Source organism: Amphiprion ocellaris, chromosome 10 (genome assembly GCF_022539595.1).
Source record: "Amphiprion ocellaris isolate individual 3 ecotype Okinawa chromosome 10, ASM2253959v1, whole genome shotgun sequence".
Classification (NCBI taxonomy): Eukaryota; Metazoa; Chordata; class Actinopteri; family Pomacentridae; genus Amphiprion; species Amphiprion ocellaris.
The window spans coordinates 10,775,930-10,794,532 of NC_072775.1; the positions used below are offsets into that span (position 1 = coordinate 10,775,930).

The window sequence follows — 18,603 nt, forward strand, 5'->3', positions numbered from 1 at the left end:
AGTTTCTTTTGTTAGAAAGTTCCAGAAACCAGTTTATTTGTACAAAGACATTGCAAAATATTTTCTAGCTCTGCAGACATTTGAAACTTTTGACTGTTCATGGGATAAACCACCTAAATTATGTGCAAACTTGTGGAAACGTCAATGTATCCCTTCCTTTTATATTTCACAGACAGATGGCACTGTTTGATGACAAGATTCAGATTTGAAGCGTGTTGGGCATCGGGGTGCTACAAGCTGATCTGAAGCTGCACAACTACGACAATCTTTAAAGACAAACTCATTCATTTGAAGAAATATTACAAAACAAACCTCTCAAAAATGTCAAAAACGGTGTCAGAACATACGTGGCGTCCTTGCAAATACATAGTGGCCCTGTCTGAAATGAAATACTTCTAATGGTGTCGACAGTTCAAAGTCCAAATGGGAAACAAGGTTCTTTGTTTCCCAGTTTTGAACATCCACAACACAAACAGCTGAGTACAATGATATGGACAATGAATGGGAACTTATTTTAGACAGTCTTCCATCGATGCTTGAGTTCTCACAGCTGACCAGTGGTGCACGTTGTACTCATTTGTCCCGTGGTTGCCCTCCCTCCTATTAGTAAAGTCAGTCAGTGGGTCAGCACTGTCCAATCCATCAGAAAGGTGGGGTCACTGTAGGTCTGAACGGCACAGGGGAGCTTCAGAGCGTCAGTTCTGTCTTATTTCTCTTCCTCTGCTAACCCACTGTAACAAATCTGCTGCCTTTGCTGCTCTGAGCTGTGGCGGCGCGTCGATCCTTCAGGATACGGAATCGCTCGTTCAGGGTCATCGATGTTTGCTGCAAAAACGCCACAGAGAACAGGTCAACACAACGAACACCTGGAATCAAAATCACCCAGCGCTTGTGTATTAGAGATGGTCAGTTGATGGTCATTTTTGTCAATAATTTAAGCAAAAAAAGTTAACCAATAAGGCAGAAGATGAGGGACATGGATGTCAGAAACTGTACTGTAGGTTTGCTGTGGCACCTCTTGCTGTTTCCACCTCTCTACCTCTTCTGTCCCTCTCAACCCACCGGCCAGCAGGCAGATTGGTCCCCCCACATAAAGACCTGGGTTCTGCTCAAGGTTTCTTCCCATTAAAAGGGAGATTTTCCTTGCCACTGTTGCCTTAGGGCTGCTCTGGGGGTTCAGGCATATGGGTTCTGTTAAGCGTCTTGAGACAATCTGACCTGTAATTGGCGCTATATAAATAAAATTGATTTGAAAATTGAATTGTTTAATGGGGTTACAGGTGTGTTTGCTGACCGCCTGTTAGGCTTGTATAAAACAAGTGTACCTCTCTACTCTCTAACTGCTAACTGTGGGAGTTGTAATGATGAACTCTTACAGCATCAAGTTGTGAAAAAAGTGTCTGGTGTTTTAGCTAGCTACCCGAGACTCCTGCTAACTCTAAAGTAGGCAGAGAGCTAAGCGTCTGTCTGCTGATAGCAGCTGCAGCTACAGCAGGACTGTGATGACATGCTTCCAACAACATTCGAACTTAAGTGGTGAAGTCAATTGGCGACGGTGTGCTCTGAGAATAAATACATTTTAGTTCTTAAGAAACATTTTTAATGCTTCTTTTTTCCACAAAAAAATGCTCAAAGATTTCCCAAAAATGTTGAACAAGTGGACATCAGAAGTTTCACTGTGGAATTTTTTTTCTCCACATCTTCACCGGGTCAATTTTGACCCACAGGATAACATGAGGGTTAATTTTAAACTTAGGTAATATGGCATTAGCTTTATCTGTTCTGCAAATTCCTAATGTAACCATGCTGAATGTGAGGCGTGTCAGTGATTATAAAGGTTTTATCAGCACATGGAAATACATCCACTGTATTTCATTTATTTCAATGATTAACCGATTGATTGAGGAAATGGTTTCAAATTTGCATCTCTACTGTATATTCAACCACACAGAAATTTACCGGCTTCCCCACACTGTTGATGTCAAACTGCAGAGGCACTCCTTTTGGTATTTTCTTCTCCACCGTTTCCACCTTAACAGGAGCAGAAGTGGCAGCTGGAGGATGCAGAGTCCAAGCAGTAGGAGGCCTAGAAGCAAGTCAGAATGTGTTCGGATGTAGATGCAAATACCAAACCCAATATGCAATTATCTGCCATATATAATGTGCTTCACTTCATTATGTCATAGACGTGTCTAAAACCAGTCTGTCCTGTAAGGTGTCCTGCAGGGTTTGTGCACTCACTCAGGCTGAGTCCTGGCTGTTGGGTTGTCAATTGAAACGGTCAGGATTCCACTGCTGCTTGTCGATGTGTGCCACCTGGTGGACAAACGGAAAAGGTGTCTCATAGTACACAAACAGCAGACACTGGCCCTAAAGCGGCAAACAATGGTCCTCTTTCCCCCTCGGAGTGATTCATATCCTCAGTGCGAGTTCCTCTTCCTCACATATGGACATAACAATGGTGCAATACAGACAATTAGCGAGTTGGACAACTAGAACCAAAATAGACTGTGAGAAGAAAACTTACTGCCTTGTTTTGACAGGAGGAGAGTGGGGATTTGGCTTCTGCACGTGGGCCTGTACCTGCCAAGGACGTAAAGAAAAAACAGTGAGGCATTGACAGCTAGAAGACAAGTCTTAAACTAAACGCTTTAAATGCATGTTTGACTACATCGACACGTACAGAACACTGAACTGCTACCAGTGAAATGCATCAACTTGAAGTACCTTGAGTCCTCTGCGAAAAAGAAAAGTGGCCTGGCGTGCTTCCCTCTGAGTCTGCTGGACAGGCGGCAGTGGTCTGCATGGATTAAAAAAAAAACAAAGAAAGTAATTAAATACAGCTGTGTAAACAGTGTAGATCAATGAAAATGTGCTGCATAAAGACTGGACACAAAAGATAGACACAGCCCTTTGGTTTGTGGAGTATCACTGAAGCCGTGACTTGGGAGGTTTGGCCGTTCATATCCTGATTTTTACAAACTGGACATGTCAAACGAAAGGTGGATCTGATTGAAGACTTGAAGACACTTTGCACGGTGTTACAGTAGCGACTTGTCAATCACAAGTTAGCCCCACCCGGCACATCCCCTGATTTTACTCTAAATCAGGGGTGTCAAACATGCGGCCCGCAGGCCAAAACCGGCCCTCCAGAGGGTCCAATCCGGTCTGCGGGGACGATTTTGTAAAGCGTAAAAATTACAGAGAAGACATTAACTGTAAATTGTAAATTTGTAAAACTACACATTTAAAATAATTTCTAGACCATGACAAGCTGTTTTTTTTTGTCTGACTTGTCATTTGTCTCATGTTTTTGTTTTGTCGTTTTTGTCATTTTGTGTTTCCCTTTTGCCTTCTTGTGTTTTTGTCTTATTTTTTTCATTTTGTGTGTTGCTTTATCCCATGTTTTGTATCGTTTTTGTCATTTTGTGTTAGTTGACTTTTTTGTTGTTCTGTTTCTCACTTTTGTCATTTTTGGTCTTGTTTGTTGTCATTTGTGTAATTTTTTTGTCTCGTTTTTGTCATTTGTCCATTTTTTTGTCGCTTTGTAACTTTTTTGTCTGATTTCAGTTTCTTCCTCTGATAAATTATGTCACTCTGGGGATTTTTTTTTTAAAGATAACATGACTTTCAAACCTGCCAGCAGGTTTTGAGGTGCGGCAGGTTAAAAGTGTTATAAAAATAGCACCACTTCAATCATTCTTGGTGTATTTAGAGCACACAAGCATTATCTGGCGTTCTTACCGCCGTCGCAGCTGAAAAGGTCTCCTGACTGGTGCTGCATTCGGGCCTCTCTGTGGATCGGGCTGCCTGTACAGCCGCCTCTGTACCTCCGGCTTCCTGTACTGGGCTTCAGGACGCTGAATGAAGGGCCTTGTTTTCTGTCTTGTTTTCTAGAAGGGGAGGTGAAGGGGATAATCTTTAGTATACGGTAGACTTATCCAAAGGCAAAATTATTTGGAGAAGCTGGACTACTCCTATAAATAAACAGTAAGAGAAGCTGCCTGATAGTTAATGGTTCTGTGTGACTTAAGCAAAGGATGCAAAACAAACACTTAAGGTAAAAGACTAGAAATATGAAACCGCCTTTTTGCCTTTAATGCTAAATTAAAATTACTGAAATTAAATGTGACACAGCTTGATATTTAAAAGCCTGCAGGTACGGGGAGACAGCTGTTTCATCATAAGACTCTTGAGAGTACAGTTGAAGAAAAATAAGAAGAGCTAAAAGAGATAACTGCATATTAGCAAGTAAAACAGCTTTAACGACGTTTCCCTGAGGTTTCATAGACGAAAGAGAAAAGCCAGTAATGATGGTGTGGTGTTTTGTGAGAACTCAACATTCAAACCACAGGTGCCAGGATTTGTATCAGGCTCATCTGGGCTTAAATATAAAAAGTAAACAACTCCTGGATGAAGGAACCCCAAAATAGAAAGGTTTCTAGCATTTTCTGGAGCAGACAGCAGAAGAGGCAGCTAATGAAGCAGGTTTGCTGTTTCTGGACGCCAGACAGCGGCTGCTGGTGTCTGTTGCCAGGCGACAGGATGAGGCGATATCTCTGTCTCTGGGTGTGATGAAGGTCAGGTGGCTGCAGGTCTTCACATCAGGCTTGCTTGTAGACTGCTAGACAGGCTTTGGTTACCATGGTAACAAAAACTCTCAGAAAAGTTTTTGAAAACCATGTGAGTTATTTTTTTGTGTTAGTTATTTGTTGCAGGGAAGACACAGTGCAGTCGCAATGCAGTCACTGCAGGGATTAAGTTTTATGTTCTTCTGAATTTAAAAATTTAACCTCATTTCATCTTTGTTCTTCATGTTTCAGTTTGTTTAACTTTCTTTCTTTTTTTAACCAAGAAATGACATGTTTTATAGCTCACTTTTCAGCAGAAGACAGTTGGTGTTTGTCAGCCTAAGTAGTCAGACTAAGAGTTGGCGCCACTTTTTCCTATTACACTTTAAGACACGGTGTCTCGATGGCCAGCACATATCAGGCCCTACTTGAGTCTAAACATTTCACCTCAATTAATGTGCTTATTAAAAGAAAAAAGTTGAAGAGGTACTCCAGCATTTCTTCAAAAAAGTTGTAACATTTTTTTCAGCCATTTGCCAATATATATTGTCTACCAATTTAATTTTGTCTGCTTTTCAGTGGAATCATCCAGATCATGTCATTAAATTTGCTATATGGAAGTATTTTATTCTGAAAGTTCAGCTGCTACTGAACAGCTAGCATCAACCTGTCCTACCTAATGTTTGCCTACATGTCAGGTGCTCAGGTCACTGTTGAGACAGTCCATAGCGTCATTCAGCTGATTGTCCAGCGAGTCTCTCATCCTGCAGAATGACAACTCTCTCAGTTTGGAAAGCAGCTGATGATGACAATCACTGTTCTGCTCTCCAGAAGACTGGGAGCTTTGAGAACACATCAGAACCTGCAGCAAGTGGAGAACTGGCTCATGTGCTGCTTGAAGTTCACCAAGGCTGCAGAGCAGAACATGGATACCATAAAGTCTGCCCATCATGAGAAAGTCAGCTACTATTACCAGCTGCAGTCTCAGACAGTGAAGTTACTCTACAGTATGAGAGACTCCCTGGACAGGTAGCTGACTAACATTGCAGCGACCTTGCAGTTTATTATGTAAACACAAAACGGCATGTTGGATGGAGAATAGCAATGAGCGGACCAACAAAAATAAGCGCAGATACAAACCACCACTTCAGAACTTTCAAAACAAAATTAGAGTGAAAACAGGATGCAGAGGTTTCTGATTCCCCCCTTTAGCCTTGAGCTGAAGTTACAGGCTTTGTATCCAGAAAACCATATGCACAACTAATCCTGTGATCACATGAGTTTAACTAAATTTGAGGGGGAGAAATGTGATTCACATTGTGATCATGATTCTGCCCCAAAACATCATCATATGATGCTTCGGCCTGATTACCCATCTCGAGCTCAAAGGACACCCTAACGGCCTGCAGAGGATTTTACGTCTGGTCTCCAAAACAACCGGACACAAAAAGTTTCTTCCCACAGGCCATAACTCTGACGAACAGATAAATCAGTCCATGACGACAGGAACAACTCTTTCTGAATCCATAACCAGGAATACTGTATACTCAATACCTGTTAATATTCCACTCCAGCAACATTACTCTCCCCTTCTTTGTCCCATCACCCACCTATGGTAGAAAAGTAGCAAAAGCCCTGTATTTATAATTAATAAATGTAGACAGAGTTTGTTGACAGAGGACACCACGATGATTTTCCAGACATCCATGTGTACACACATTTGGTCAATGACACCTTTTCAGATGCACAATCTCAAAGGTAGGATGTACACCAGACCTGGGCATCGTACGGCCCGCCAGATGACCGTGACTGGCCCATATGAGGTCATTGGAAAATATTAAAAGTCAATGCAAATATATATCATCATAATACATGCAAGCAGTACGCCTGCACTGCTTTTATTTTGAAAGATCTGCTAAATTACCGTTTTTTCGCGCGTGACCTTAGGCCGTAAGGTCACGCGTGACCTTACGTTTTTAGCGCGTGCTTTCAGTACTTAGCATAAGGTTTATGCACTGATTGGTTTGTTGGTCAGCTTCAGCCCGGGAAGCTAACGGCAAAAAAGAAAGATTGATTCCGAATGCAGAGTTTTTAACAAGACATGGACTTCCAAGTATTTCTTCTCTGAAGTCAGAGGTAAAGCTGTGTGTCTAGTTTGTGGCGAACAGATCGCGGTGCTCAAGGATTATAATCTGAATCGATATTACGAGACCAAACATGGCGGAGAAGTACAAACATTTGACTGATGCAGAGCAGGGAGGATATCTGAAGGTTTGCTAGCTAAACTGCTAAAGCAGCAATGACTTTGTTTTACCAAAGCTCACACATAAAGGCACGTCAGTAAGCCATTCTCTGATGGAGAGTTTGTCAAAGAAAGTCTGGTGGACTCTGCAGCGTTTATATGTCCGGAGAAAAAAAAAAGGAGCGTTCGTTAATGTGGCCCTTTTCAGGCGAACCGTAATGAGGCGGGTGGAGAGCAGCGCAGAAAATCTGGAGCTTCAGCTGCGCAACAAAGTGAACGAGTTTGACGTTTTCTCCTCGGCTCTGGACGAGAGCTGTGATGTCCGTGACACAGCCCAGTTACTCATCTTTGTACGTGGACTAACAAAAACCTTTGAGATGACAGAGGAGCTGGCAGCTGTGCAGCCAATGAAGGGAACCACGATGGTGAGTGATTTTTCACTGAGGTAAATACACGCATGAACAAGCTGGGACTAAAATGGGAGAATTTCGTTGGTGTTACTACTGATGGCTGTCCAAATTTGACAGAGAAAAGTGTTGGACTTTTGAAACGGATGCAAGATAAAGTGACTGTAATAAACCCAGAACAGAGACTGATATTTTTGCATTGTATTATACATCAGGAGGTGCTGTGTAAGTCAGTGCTAAAAATCAATCACGTGTCTGATGTTGTAGCTAAAATAGTTAACTTCATCAGGGCAAGAGCATTGAATTACAGTTTGTTGACTTTTTGGAGGAGATGATAGTGAACATGGTGACCTTGGTTACCAGACAGCTGTCAGATGGATCAGCCTGGACAAGGTGCTTAAACGAGTTTGGGATCTGAGAGCAGAGATTCAAGAGTTTTGTGAGAAGAAAGGCAGGGACATCACCGAGCTCTCAGATGCAGACTGGATATCAGACCTTGCTTTTGCTGTTGATGTGACTGCACTAATGAATGAACTAAATACCAAGCTGCAAGGCAAGGGCCTCTTTGCACATGAAATGTACAGCCTGGTGACTGCTTTTATGAGAAAGCTGAAGTTTCTCTCAAGCCAGTTGGAGGGCAACATTCTCATCCACATGGCCACACTGAAGGAAGTCACACCATCAAAAATATCTACAACTCAATAGGCAGCAATCATAGTTTAAATGGAAAAACTAAATCTTTCATTAAAAAGTTGTGCTCTGTGTTCCACATTTTCATTGTACCATTGTACTGTTTCATTTACTGTTTTTATTGAGGTGTATATTGAGCAGAGCTGTAAGCGTATTGGTCCGGCCCTTAACAACCGTCAAAGTTTCTCATGTGGCCCCGTGTGAAAATTAATTGCCCACCCCTGATGTACACCAATCAATACTATATTCTGTTCTTGAATGCATTCACATCATGGCCCCACAACAAAACCTGTGTTGCCAATTTGAGTCTCTGTCCAGTACTGGAGGCTAATACTAGAACCCTGATCACTGTACACTGCAGTACATTCTCCATTACCTGAGTGACTGCTGCTCTGTTGAGAGTGCCGCTTCGCTTTAATAGGGCCGCTGGCCTCCGGGCTGCCAGTCCTGTGATGACCCCCTGACCCTTCCGTCGAGCCGGTAGGGGTGGGACCCTTCTGTTTCTTAATTTAGGTGCTCCTCCTCGGGGCACGCCACCTCCTGGTAAGTATAATATTCACATATGCAGAGCTGTCTCGAAAGATATAACAAACAACAGCTTACCAACAAAGTAAACAAAACGACACACCTCTCTGGACTGGTCCTGAAACCGCCTTTCCTTGGTTTAAACGGCCTTTCTTCTTGACTGGTCGGCGGTTCACGTTGGCCTGTCTTCTTTTTAACTGTTGCTCTCTTCTGTTCAACCGAATAATGTCATCTGTTGACGTTAGCACACGAGAAATGATCAATTAGGGCACCCGAAGGCTCAAATGGGAGCTATTTATCCAGCTTGTGTAGCTCCTGACTGCCTCCCACCAGAGAGCGGCTAACATTAGCTAGTGCTCTATTTTGGTAACGTTGGTCAGAGCTACCGAGCAGCTTACCCAAGGACATGTCGACTTTATCCGGAACCTCGGGCCCTTTCCCCCGACCTGCTGTGAAGTCACCTTTGTTCATAGCGAAAATCACGGCGATCAAATCCCCAGTGCAAAAGAAAAATGTAGTAGTAGTTAGCCGCCGTGCTAGCTGTTCGTCACTATCGAGGCTACGCTACAACAGAAGCGGACCCTCCTCCGAACGTAAACGGCGCTACGCATGCGCTGTGGAGACGTGCATTATGGGAAGTGTAGTCAAACACGATGAAAACACTGTTACAAAACCTAAACACCAGTGTGCTCACGTAACTGGTTGTGTAAAGGAAAATAGCGAACGCGGTTGTCTTGACTGGGCTGCTGCTGTTTTAGTCTGTCGTTTATTTCGATTCATCTTCGCATTTGTGCTAATTTGAAGCTTCCCAGTCGAGCCGAAGCAGCCTTACGAAGTTTTACACCTCGCATGCTGCACTGTGTCTGTAGGAGGTATGTATGATGTATTTGATGGCGGTATCACCCTCCATCAAAGCTTTACTTGAATGAGGGGTCGTCATGTTAGTTCCTGTTTGTGTTTCATTTTTATTTCTTCACACAGTTGTCTTTGATTTGCAGTTTTTTGTCTTTGTCACTTTGTTCATTTACTTCCATTGTGCTTCCCTGCAGCTCATCTCGAATCTCGCTGCTTCTTATTCACTCCAATCGGAGGCCCATCACAGTAGTTTTCTCCACTGATTCATTCACCAGTGAAACCACCATGTCAGACAAGAAACGCAAGGCAACATCTGCAGCAGCTGCTAAGGAGCCCAGTGCCAAGCAGCCCAAGCTGGCTCCGGTGAAGGCGGAGAAGAAGGCCGCAGGGTGGCTGCAGAGCCTGGTGCAGCAGCAGAGGTCAGAGAAAAACGACATGAAATTCAACAAGAAGCGCCTGCGTTTCATATCTGATGCAGTAAAGATCAAGCAGGGCTCAGAGGGAGTCCTGTACTGGATGTTAAGAGACAACAGAGTGCAAGGTAGACACACATCACAAGCATCATTGCAGCAATTTGACACATTTGTTTGGCTTGCATGTTCTCCATGTCTCTACTGATGAAATGTTTTGCTTCTGTGATTTAGATAACTGGGCACTGATTCACGCCCAGAGGCTCGCGATGAAGGAGAACCTCCCTCTGCATGTGTGTTTCTGTCTGGTGGTGCCCAAATCACAACTGTCCACTTTGAGACACTTCAGCTTCATGCTGAAGGGGCTGGAAGAAGTAGCAAAGGTACAAACTTTGATTTTGAGAGGACAGTCATTCACAAATGATCAAGTAGTATCAACTAACATTTGCAGGCATTGGTATAGACTGAACATATGGGGAGGAGCACTTTAAACAGGGCTCTGGGTGTTCTAGTCTTGGAAATTTGAACGTTAAACACTTAAATTTCTGCACTCGTGAATTTTCTATGCACCAATTTGTGACTCTTATGCATCGATTTATGTTGGAATTGTCCTGATGTAAAGAAAGACAAAATTCAGGCACAGTGAGTAGAAGCTATTGTCTTTTTTTTTTTTTTTTACCCCAAATGTGGGAGAGACACATGCAAATGTTCTAAATATTGAGGAATATTTCTCATGTGTCCTCCATGAAATCTACACCAATGCATGCACCTTCTACAAAACTGCATTGCTTTCATTTAATTGTGTAATACAAATATTCAGCAAACAATATACAACATTATACTGGTATTTATACTAAATGCAATTAAATATTGATATAATGTTAATAATACATTTGATAGTACTGTAAATAATGCAGTACCAGTAACTATCTGGGCAGCACTCCAATGTTGAAACAACATACGGTTATATTTACTGACTCTCTTTGCTCCTCCATACACTTGTATTTTGAGTATAATTAATTTAACTACATACAGGTAAAGCACACAATAAACAAAGTTAAAGATAAATTTCACAGACACAATTTTTCAAATTGTCTTTAAAATGCAATAATATCACTATTGTGAATTAATTTGGCCGTGATAATGGTGTAGTCATAGTCAGCTGTAGAGTGAAAACTGTTTTGTACTTCAGTCCAGTTATGGTAACTTTAAATTGATGCATGTCATTTTTGACATTTTATTCACTCATTTTAAACCTTTTAAACACATCGATTGAATAGCCACAGAGGCCCAACTTGTTTTCCTGTTGAATTAAAGTATAGTTGGGTCAATATATAATTGAGGGACTTTTGAAATCCATGGGATATATCTGCATACATTTTTATTAAAAGCAAAAAAAAAAATGTTTTTATGTTCATCATGATTATGTCTTTGCAAATTCCATAATTATTTATTATGAAAGCAATCACTTATTAATAAAAAATGACTGGATATCAGTAAAATGTCAACTAAATAACCGTACAAATTTGATAACAACCACCTTTTAAGTAGCAAAACAATAATAAAATGAGCCTGTTTAAAAATTGTTTTGATTGTGTTCTTTTAGTTAACTTGAGATGATCATGACAGATTTTTTTGGGGGCAATATTGATAAAATTCAAAATGTTACGAATGAAGGAGGTTTGAAGTCAAATGTTGTCTGATGTTTTTGGCATTTTCTTTAATGGTACGTGACCAAACACCCTGAACCAAATCTGTGAGCCTTAACTTTGCTTTTCTGCTTCTACTAAACAGGAATGTAAACACTTAGACATCCAGTTCCACTTGCTTCACGGTGCACCAGGGGAAGTTCTGCCCGGCTTCGTGTCTGACCGTAGCTTTGGGGCAGTCGTGACGGACTTCTCCCCCCTCAGAGAGCCACTGCAGTGGTTGAAAGATGTCAAAAAGAGACTTCCAAAGGAAATTCCCCTCATGCAGGTAAAAAAAACTCACTATCAGAGATGTGTAGATAGGATACTCCATGCTCTGGTTGTTTTCTATTGGATATTTCTACCTTCCACAAACTATTTCTTTACGTTATTTGTTGCTTTCATCACACTGATTCACCAACTAACGCACATGAAAACCAATGTTACTGACCTCACTCACATTTTACGGTTATTGCCTCTATGTCTGCTGTCAGTATTTCTCCATTATCTCTTATTTTCCTTTTATAGGTTGATGCCCATAATATTGTTCCCTGCTGGGAAGCATCACCTAAACTTGAGTACGCCGCCAGGACCATCAGGGGAAAAATTACCAAGGTTTTGTCTGACTTCCTTACTGATTTTCCTCTGGTAGAGAAACACCCCCACACTGCTACAAGAACCGCCAAAGTAAGTGCTGCAGCAACCGTGAAATGAATAAACATCAATGTAAGGAGTAGAGAAGAAGTCGTGTGTTTTTGTTTTCTTTCTGTTAAGTTCAAGGACTTTTGCATCGGTTAAGTTATATGTTTCACCTTAAAATATTCATTGCTTTGGAGGTGTTTTCTAAAATCAATTCAAAGGAAAGTAAGCTGTTATTGAGCTCATTGATCGGGAGTTTGGAAGTTAGACTGCTCCAAAAAAGTGCTTACTTTTAACCTTCAGCTGTCTCCTTTTCTCTGCACATTATTTATTGATGAGTGAATATAGACACTAGATTTTTTTTTTTTTTGACTGTCCAGAAGTTGAAAATTTCTTTCCCCACCCCAGTTATTAAAGCTGCAGGGGTGTGTGCTTTTGCTGCAGTCCTTTGATTGATATGCCGCTCACTGGTTTGAGCCTGCTGATATTGTGAGCTAGGTGAAAGGCTCCGAACTTTCTTGGCTGCTTTTGAAGTTGCCTCTGTAGTGCAACGGCGTATATTTGAGCTCATCACTGTCAGCTGTGACCTCTGCTGAGTTTTTCTTCTTCTCTCCCCTCTACACCTCACAGCCAGTTGACTGGGACAAAACTCTCGCCTCCCTGTCGGTAGACAGAGCAGTTGGAGAAACTGAGTGGGCTAAACCAGGCACCAAAGCAGGGATGGCCATGCTGGAGTCCTTCATTGATGTACGTCTTAAACTGTTCGACACACAACGCAACGACCCAAACGCTGCTGCCCTCAGCCAGCTCTCCCCGTGGATCCGCTTCGGTCAGTACTGTCACGAAAAGTAACCCAAAAAATTGTAAAAAAAATCTGTGTATTTGCTTAATAAGTGTATTCATTTCTTACTATCTGCCCATATCTAAGCTATCCTGTTTATATAAAATCCTTGAATCCCTGGTGAACTACTTCTGTAGGAAAATATGACATTAAATTACATCTTTGAGCGCCAGCAGTCAGACTTTAGATCTGGTCATAGTTCAATAACTGCTGCAACCCACTAGAAAGAAAGAAACGCTGTACTATATACACTGCAGGCTTTTTATACTGCTGATTAGACGTTTCTCACTGGATGATTTTAGATCAAACCCAAAGGATGAAGGTGGATCTGTGTTAATGCACCTGCTGTTTAGTTTATAGATAAACTTAAACTACCGTTCAGAAGTTTGGGTCCCTTAGAAATGTCCTTGTTTTTGAAAGGAAAACTGTTTTTTTTTTTTCAATAAAGATAACGTTAAATCAATCAGAAATCCAATTTAGACATTGTTAATATGGTAAATGACTATTCTAGCTGGAAACGGCTGATTTTTAATGGAATATCTCCATAGGGGTACAGAGGAACATTTCCAGCAACCTGAAATTGTATAGGTTACTCCAAATGTTTGAACAGTAGTGTATATTTATTTTCCAACTTAACATTGCAGTGTCTGTTTTCACGCTGGCGATACCACCTGCTGTTAATAACCTTCGGACATGCAGACTCACCATACACAATATTTACTCCAGCGTTTCTGCAACACATTTCACTCAAAATCTACAAGTTTAAACTGGATTCTTACACCAGAGTAGAGGTTGTCTGTCCTTTCAAGATAAAAATCTCTTATATAATTTGCTGTATGTTATATCCTGTATGCTTGTGCTACTGCCAATATCATTTAAAGGATAATTTGGTTTCTTACAAATCAGGTTGTATGAGGTTCCTGTCGATAGTCAGGGCATTACCGACACTAGATTGCTGTTGGCATGGCCCCAGTTTGTATAAGCAGAAATGATGTGGTTAGCAGCAAAACTGATTTCATCCACCTAAGAAAAGAAGCAAATAAAATATAGATATATATGCAGTCAAGCCCAAAATTATTCATACCCCTAGCAAATTTTGACTTAAAGTTACTTTTAATTGCAAATAAAAGCTGAGAATTTTTTTTTTCCACAATGATGCCTCTTGTATATCATCTTATTAGCTTCTGGGAAACACCTGTGTCATTTCAAAACAAAAAAAAAACTTGCTGGTTGTCAAAATTTGCTAGGGGTGTGAATAATTTTGGGCTTGACTATATTATAATATTCTCACTGTCTCACTGTCAGACAGCCCTTTAATGTGGCTCTACATTCTCTCAACCTCAACTATGATTGAGAAAATGAGGCATCATGTAGAAGGGCTGTCTGACTACAGGGTAAAGCAGTAAGAATATATTAACAAAAGCATTGACTACAAACATATAGAGAATTTTTGAGGTGGACCACTTTCTAGGTGGCTAAACTATGTTATGCTGCTAACCCTGTTTACAGCAACACATTGTTTGGCTTCCCTGCCAGCAGTCTTTAAACTGGAGGGAAGCTAGCTGTAATCTGTTGTGGGTATTCCTCAGACTGCAGATAAGTATCTGATACAGCCTCACTTCAAAGAAACGAAACTATCCCTTGAAACCACTGCACACCGTATATCACAGTGTCATTCATCACTCAGGACAGCAATTGTACTGGACACTCTTTTATGAAAAAATCAAGCTTTCTCATGCCTGTGTTCTCACCTTCATTGCCTATATTTAACATCCTCATATGCATGAAAGGCCATGACACCAGATCTCTGAGTAATTTAGCTATAAAATATGCTCATACTACGCCTCCTCGTAATGTCCATCTTCATCAGGCTGTATCTTGTCCTTTTCAATCCAGTTTTTCTTTGTTCTTTTTTCCCTACCATCAGGCCATATTTCTGCCCAGCGTGTGGCTCTGCAGGTTCAGCGCAGCGGGAGGACAGCAGGTGTTTCTGTGGCCTCCTTCATCGAGGAGCTGGTGGTGCGCAGGGAGCTGACGGACAACTTCTGCTTCTACAACGAGAAATACGACAGCGTGGAGGGTCAGTGGAGATCTCATTAAAACTGCATCCCGTTCACTCCGGTGCCACAAGTGTCCCATTAGTGGCATCGTTTGGATGAGTCACCTGCTCACTAGCTGAATTAATTTGTCTAAATTAATAGACATTTGGGCGACCTGATAGCTGGGTGCTTCTGCCTTCGAGCAGCGAGTCCCCTGATTCCCTGCTGGTTGTTTCCATTTGCTGCATGCCACTTCCCTGCTCTTTTTCCCTAATTTTCTGCCTCTGTTCACTGCAGTTGTCAAGTAAAAGCTTAAAATGCCTTAAATAATCTTTGTTAGTAGAAATTGAAGAGGAAAAAAACAGAAAAGATTCAGCTCCAGAGGTTGTCTATGTATTTTCCTTCCTAAAATATTGCTGTGTGCTGTTCTCAGGTGCGTATGAGTGGGCTCAGAAGACCTTAAAAGATCATGCCAAAGACAAGAGGCCGTACCTTTACACAAAAGAGCAGCTGGAGAAAGCAAAAACTCATGACAAGCTGTGGAACGCAGCTCAGGTACAACATTTAGCATAGATCAGAGGGCTGTTAGCGAAGTGTGTTGAGCCTAAAGTCAGAGTTTTCAGTATCATGAAGGTGGTTCTTTTTCCATGCTAGATCACCACGGTAACGGATGCTGTGGAGCTAACCTGGTCTGGAGCAGGTTCCACTCAGCTATAAGAGGCGTCTCCCTTTAATCAAATGAGCAGCACAGATTATCAGCTGAGGGAATGTGTTGTGTCTGTAAACTTGTTGGTCTGTGTGTAGCTAAAACCACCGAATGAAACCGTGTAGTTTTATTGTCGCACACTGCATGCATCGTGTTGCCATGGGAACCCAACATGTATTTAGTTGGTGAAATCGTATAAATCTGTTTTTATGTTTGGTCCGTTTACACAGTTGATTGAACAGAGTTTAGAAAATGTATTATTCCACTGGTATTTATTACAGAAATGATTCAGTGAATGACATGAATTTCACTTTGATTTTGCCACACATTGAGGTAATATCCTGCAGTATGAGTCAGTGTCAGACCTAAATGCACTTCAATACAATATCATGTTTAAATATAACAGCTCTAATGTACAGCTGTCAGAAGTAAGTGGCTGCATTGATACTGATACTGATTGATGAATACATTAACAGGTGTTTCTACCAGCATTCCTGTCCTGTGTCATATGCAGTAGCAGCTTTTTGCTGCCATTCATTATTATTTTTATGTATGTTTCTTGCATTTAAACAACCTGTTGACTGAAGCGGCTGCACACGATCGTTTCATTTTGTGCAGAAGAGGAATCAAATAACGTGTTGAACGCCCCCTTTTGTTGAACATGTAGAGAGTTTGAAGCAGACGGCTTGAGTTGACAAAGATAGTTGATAACCACCTTCATGATGCCTGTTAACTCTGACTGAGGTTTTAGTTTTCATCTAGCCACAAATAAAGCCTGACTGTGTCAAACTGGCTTCGTGATGCAGCCCTCAGATCTCTGTGTTCCTCTCATTCAGAGTGATTCAAACATATTTATCCACTAGTCTATGTTTGTTTCTATCACTGCATTAGTACCAGATGGTTAGCGAGGGGAAGATGCATGGTTTCCTCAGGATGTACTGGGCCAAAAAGATTCTGGAGTGGACTTCTTCACCAGAGGAGGCCCTCTCCATCGCTCTCTACCTCAATGATCGCTACGAGCTGGATGGTCAGGACCCCAACGGCTTCGTCGGTAACTACCTGTTATTGATTTCAGCAAGCATGTCGCTTATTTAATCAGTGCTTCTTGTATTCAAACCCTCCCTGCTGTGTTTCTGTCCTGCAGGTTGTATGTGGTCTATTTGCGGCATCCATGACCAGGGATGGGGAGAGAGGCCTATTTTTGGAAAAATCCGCTACATGAACTACAAAGGCTGCCTTCGGAAGTTTAACGTAGCCCAGTTTGAAAAAAAATACTGTCCAAAAAACCTCTAAAGCCTGACACATTTTGAAGGATGTATATCTCCTGCACCTTGGCCTCAGGGAGGTTTTTTTTTTTTTTTTTTTAACATCCTTTGTAGCAGTTGATGCTTTTTTCTCTTCTTTGTTCATCTGTTTGTTTTATCCAAAACCCTCCGTCTATTACTGCCTCGACTGTTGCTTTTTGGGATATATGCAGGGAGCCGATGTCTCTTTTTAGTCGATGTTTCTTTATTAGCATGAGAAAGAGGTTTTTATTTTGTGTTTGTGTTGCTTTTTATACTGGTTAGGACTACTATTGTTCGTTTCATTTTACACAACAGATGCTGTTTGTGGTCACAGTTCAACGACTGCTTCACAACACGCTGTTGCTGCTCTTTCATACAATTAAAGTCATATCAAAACAAAATTATAAACCATTTTCTGTTCACTAACATCAGTTTCTTTGTTCATTTTCAGTTCTCCCGCTGCAACCTGTTCTCAAGACCTGAAAAGCAGTGTACTAACAGACTGTTCTTCACACAGAGTCACACTCACTCCCAAAATTAGTAAGACTTGATTGCATGTGAATCAAATAAAGCATAGCCACAGTTTTAAGGTTTTAGGTGTTTAATTAGAGGCTTTTAACACATCATCTCACAGATCAACACATTAGGCATGAACGGACAGAAAAAAAATTGAGAAATCCACCTGTTCATTAATCCAAATAAACAAAAAAAATGAAAATTATGCACAGTATTATGTGCTCTTATTTAAAGGGTCTAGAGTTCACTGCAATCCCAAATATGCTTAAAATGAGCTCAGATGTAATTAAATGGACACAAAACCCACTGCTGTCCAACCTAATTAACTGCACCCTCAGTAGTGGATAAAAACAGTCCCTATAGGTAATGACGCACTTAACACCAATTTGCAATTTACAATATGAAACCTTGTCTGTGCTTTGAGCTCTTTTGTTGTCTGAGTCCATTCCAGGGGAAACAGATCCGTCTCCCTAGATTGTGCTTTCTGGTGCTAATTAGTTGAAACAGCTAGTATATGGTTAGAGGGAATAAGAATATTACTGTGTGGTATATTACTCTGTAATTTACTGCTTTATAATCCCCACAGTTCTAAGTTTCTATCATTCTTGATGTTTGCTTTTGCAAGCTGCTGTGGGTTGACAGTAAATCAGTTTCTGATAGGATGTTTGGATGAAAGACAGCAGGACTGAGTCATATCATCAACAAATGCTGAGATTTCAAACATGAGTTATTCTCCTAGGATATTAACACTGATGGAAACTATTTCAGCAGATTAGAAATGGATTCTGAAACGGAAAAAATGCAATGTAAGATCAGGGACAACTTCAGGGTTCCAGATCAGAGAGTAAATGAGAACATGCTGAGCGTCAGGAGACACATTGGACAGCTCACAGAAAATATAATCCCATAAAAAGTGTGAGAGAGTTGTTATAAAACAGCCAACAGTGGGATAAAGAGAAAGATAAATACTGTGAAAGTAAAGCACATTAAGTTTCCAGTGACCGAGGAACTTTAGAAATCTCCTTACTTTACATAATCCATACAGTATCATCTCATAATCGTGGTTTTGAAGAGTTTGAATATTATAGTTTTTTTTCTGTTTCAAATTTTTCCCAATTGTTTGAATGCGTTACATCAGTTCTGCTGCTGTTGTGCCACATTGAAATGGTGTGATCAGCATGCAGGTCT

The 18,603-nt window shown here is 41.1% G+C and overlaps 2 protein-coding genes across 2 annotated transcripts; one reads left to right on the plus strand and one right to left on the minus strand.

Moving 5' to 3' along the window:
* Positions 1-2: 2 nt before the first annotated feature.
* On the minus strand, positions 3-9,015 carry LOC111585401 (UAP56-interacting factor). The gene is made up of 9 exons (XM_023294876.3): positions 8,834-9,015; positions 8,539-8,667; positions 8,287-8,450; positions 3,745-3,893; positions 2,728-2,800; positions 2,528-2,583; positions 2,242-2,316; positions 1,960-2,086; positions 3-825 (listed from the first exon to the last, which is right to left on the minus strand). The coding sequence occupies exons 1-9, from the start codon at positions 8,904-8,906 to the stop codon at positions 724-726; spliced, it is 948 nt and encodes a 315-aa protein (XP_023150644.1). The 5' UTR covers positions 8,907-9,015; the 3' UTR covers positions 3-723.
* A 124-nt stretch (positions 9,016-9,139) lies between these two features.
* cpdp (CPD photolyase) lies at positions 9,140-17,488 on the plus strand. The gene is made up of 10 exons (XM_023294880.3): positions 9,140-9,307; positions 9,485-9,831; positions 9,935-10,083; positions 11,495-11,677; positions 11,917-12,075; positions 12,658-12,856; positions 14,796-14,948; positions 15,341-15,462; positions 16,505-16,664; positions 16,758-17,488. Exons 1-10 carry the CDS (start codon positions 9,285-9,287, stop codon positions 16,904-16,906), a joined length of 1,644 nt encoding a protein of 547 aa, XP_023150648.2. The 5' UTR covers positions 9,140-9,284; the 3' UTR covers positions 16,907-17,488.
* The last annotated feature ends 1,115 nt before the right edge of the window (positions 17,489-18,603 follow it).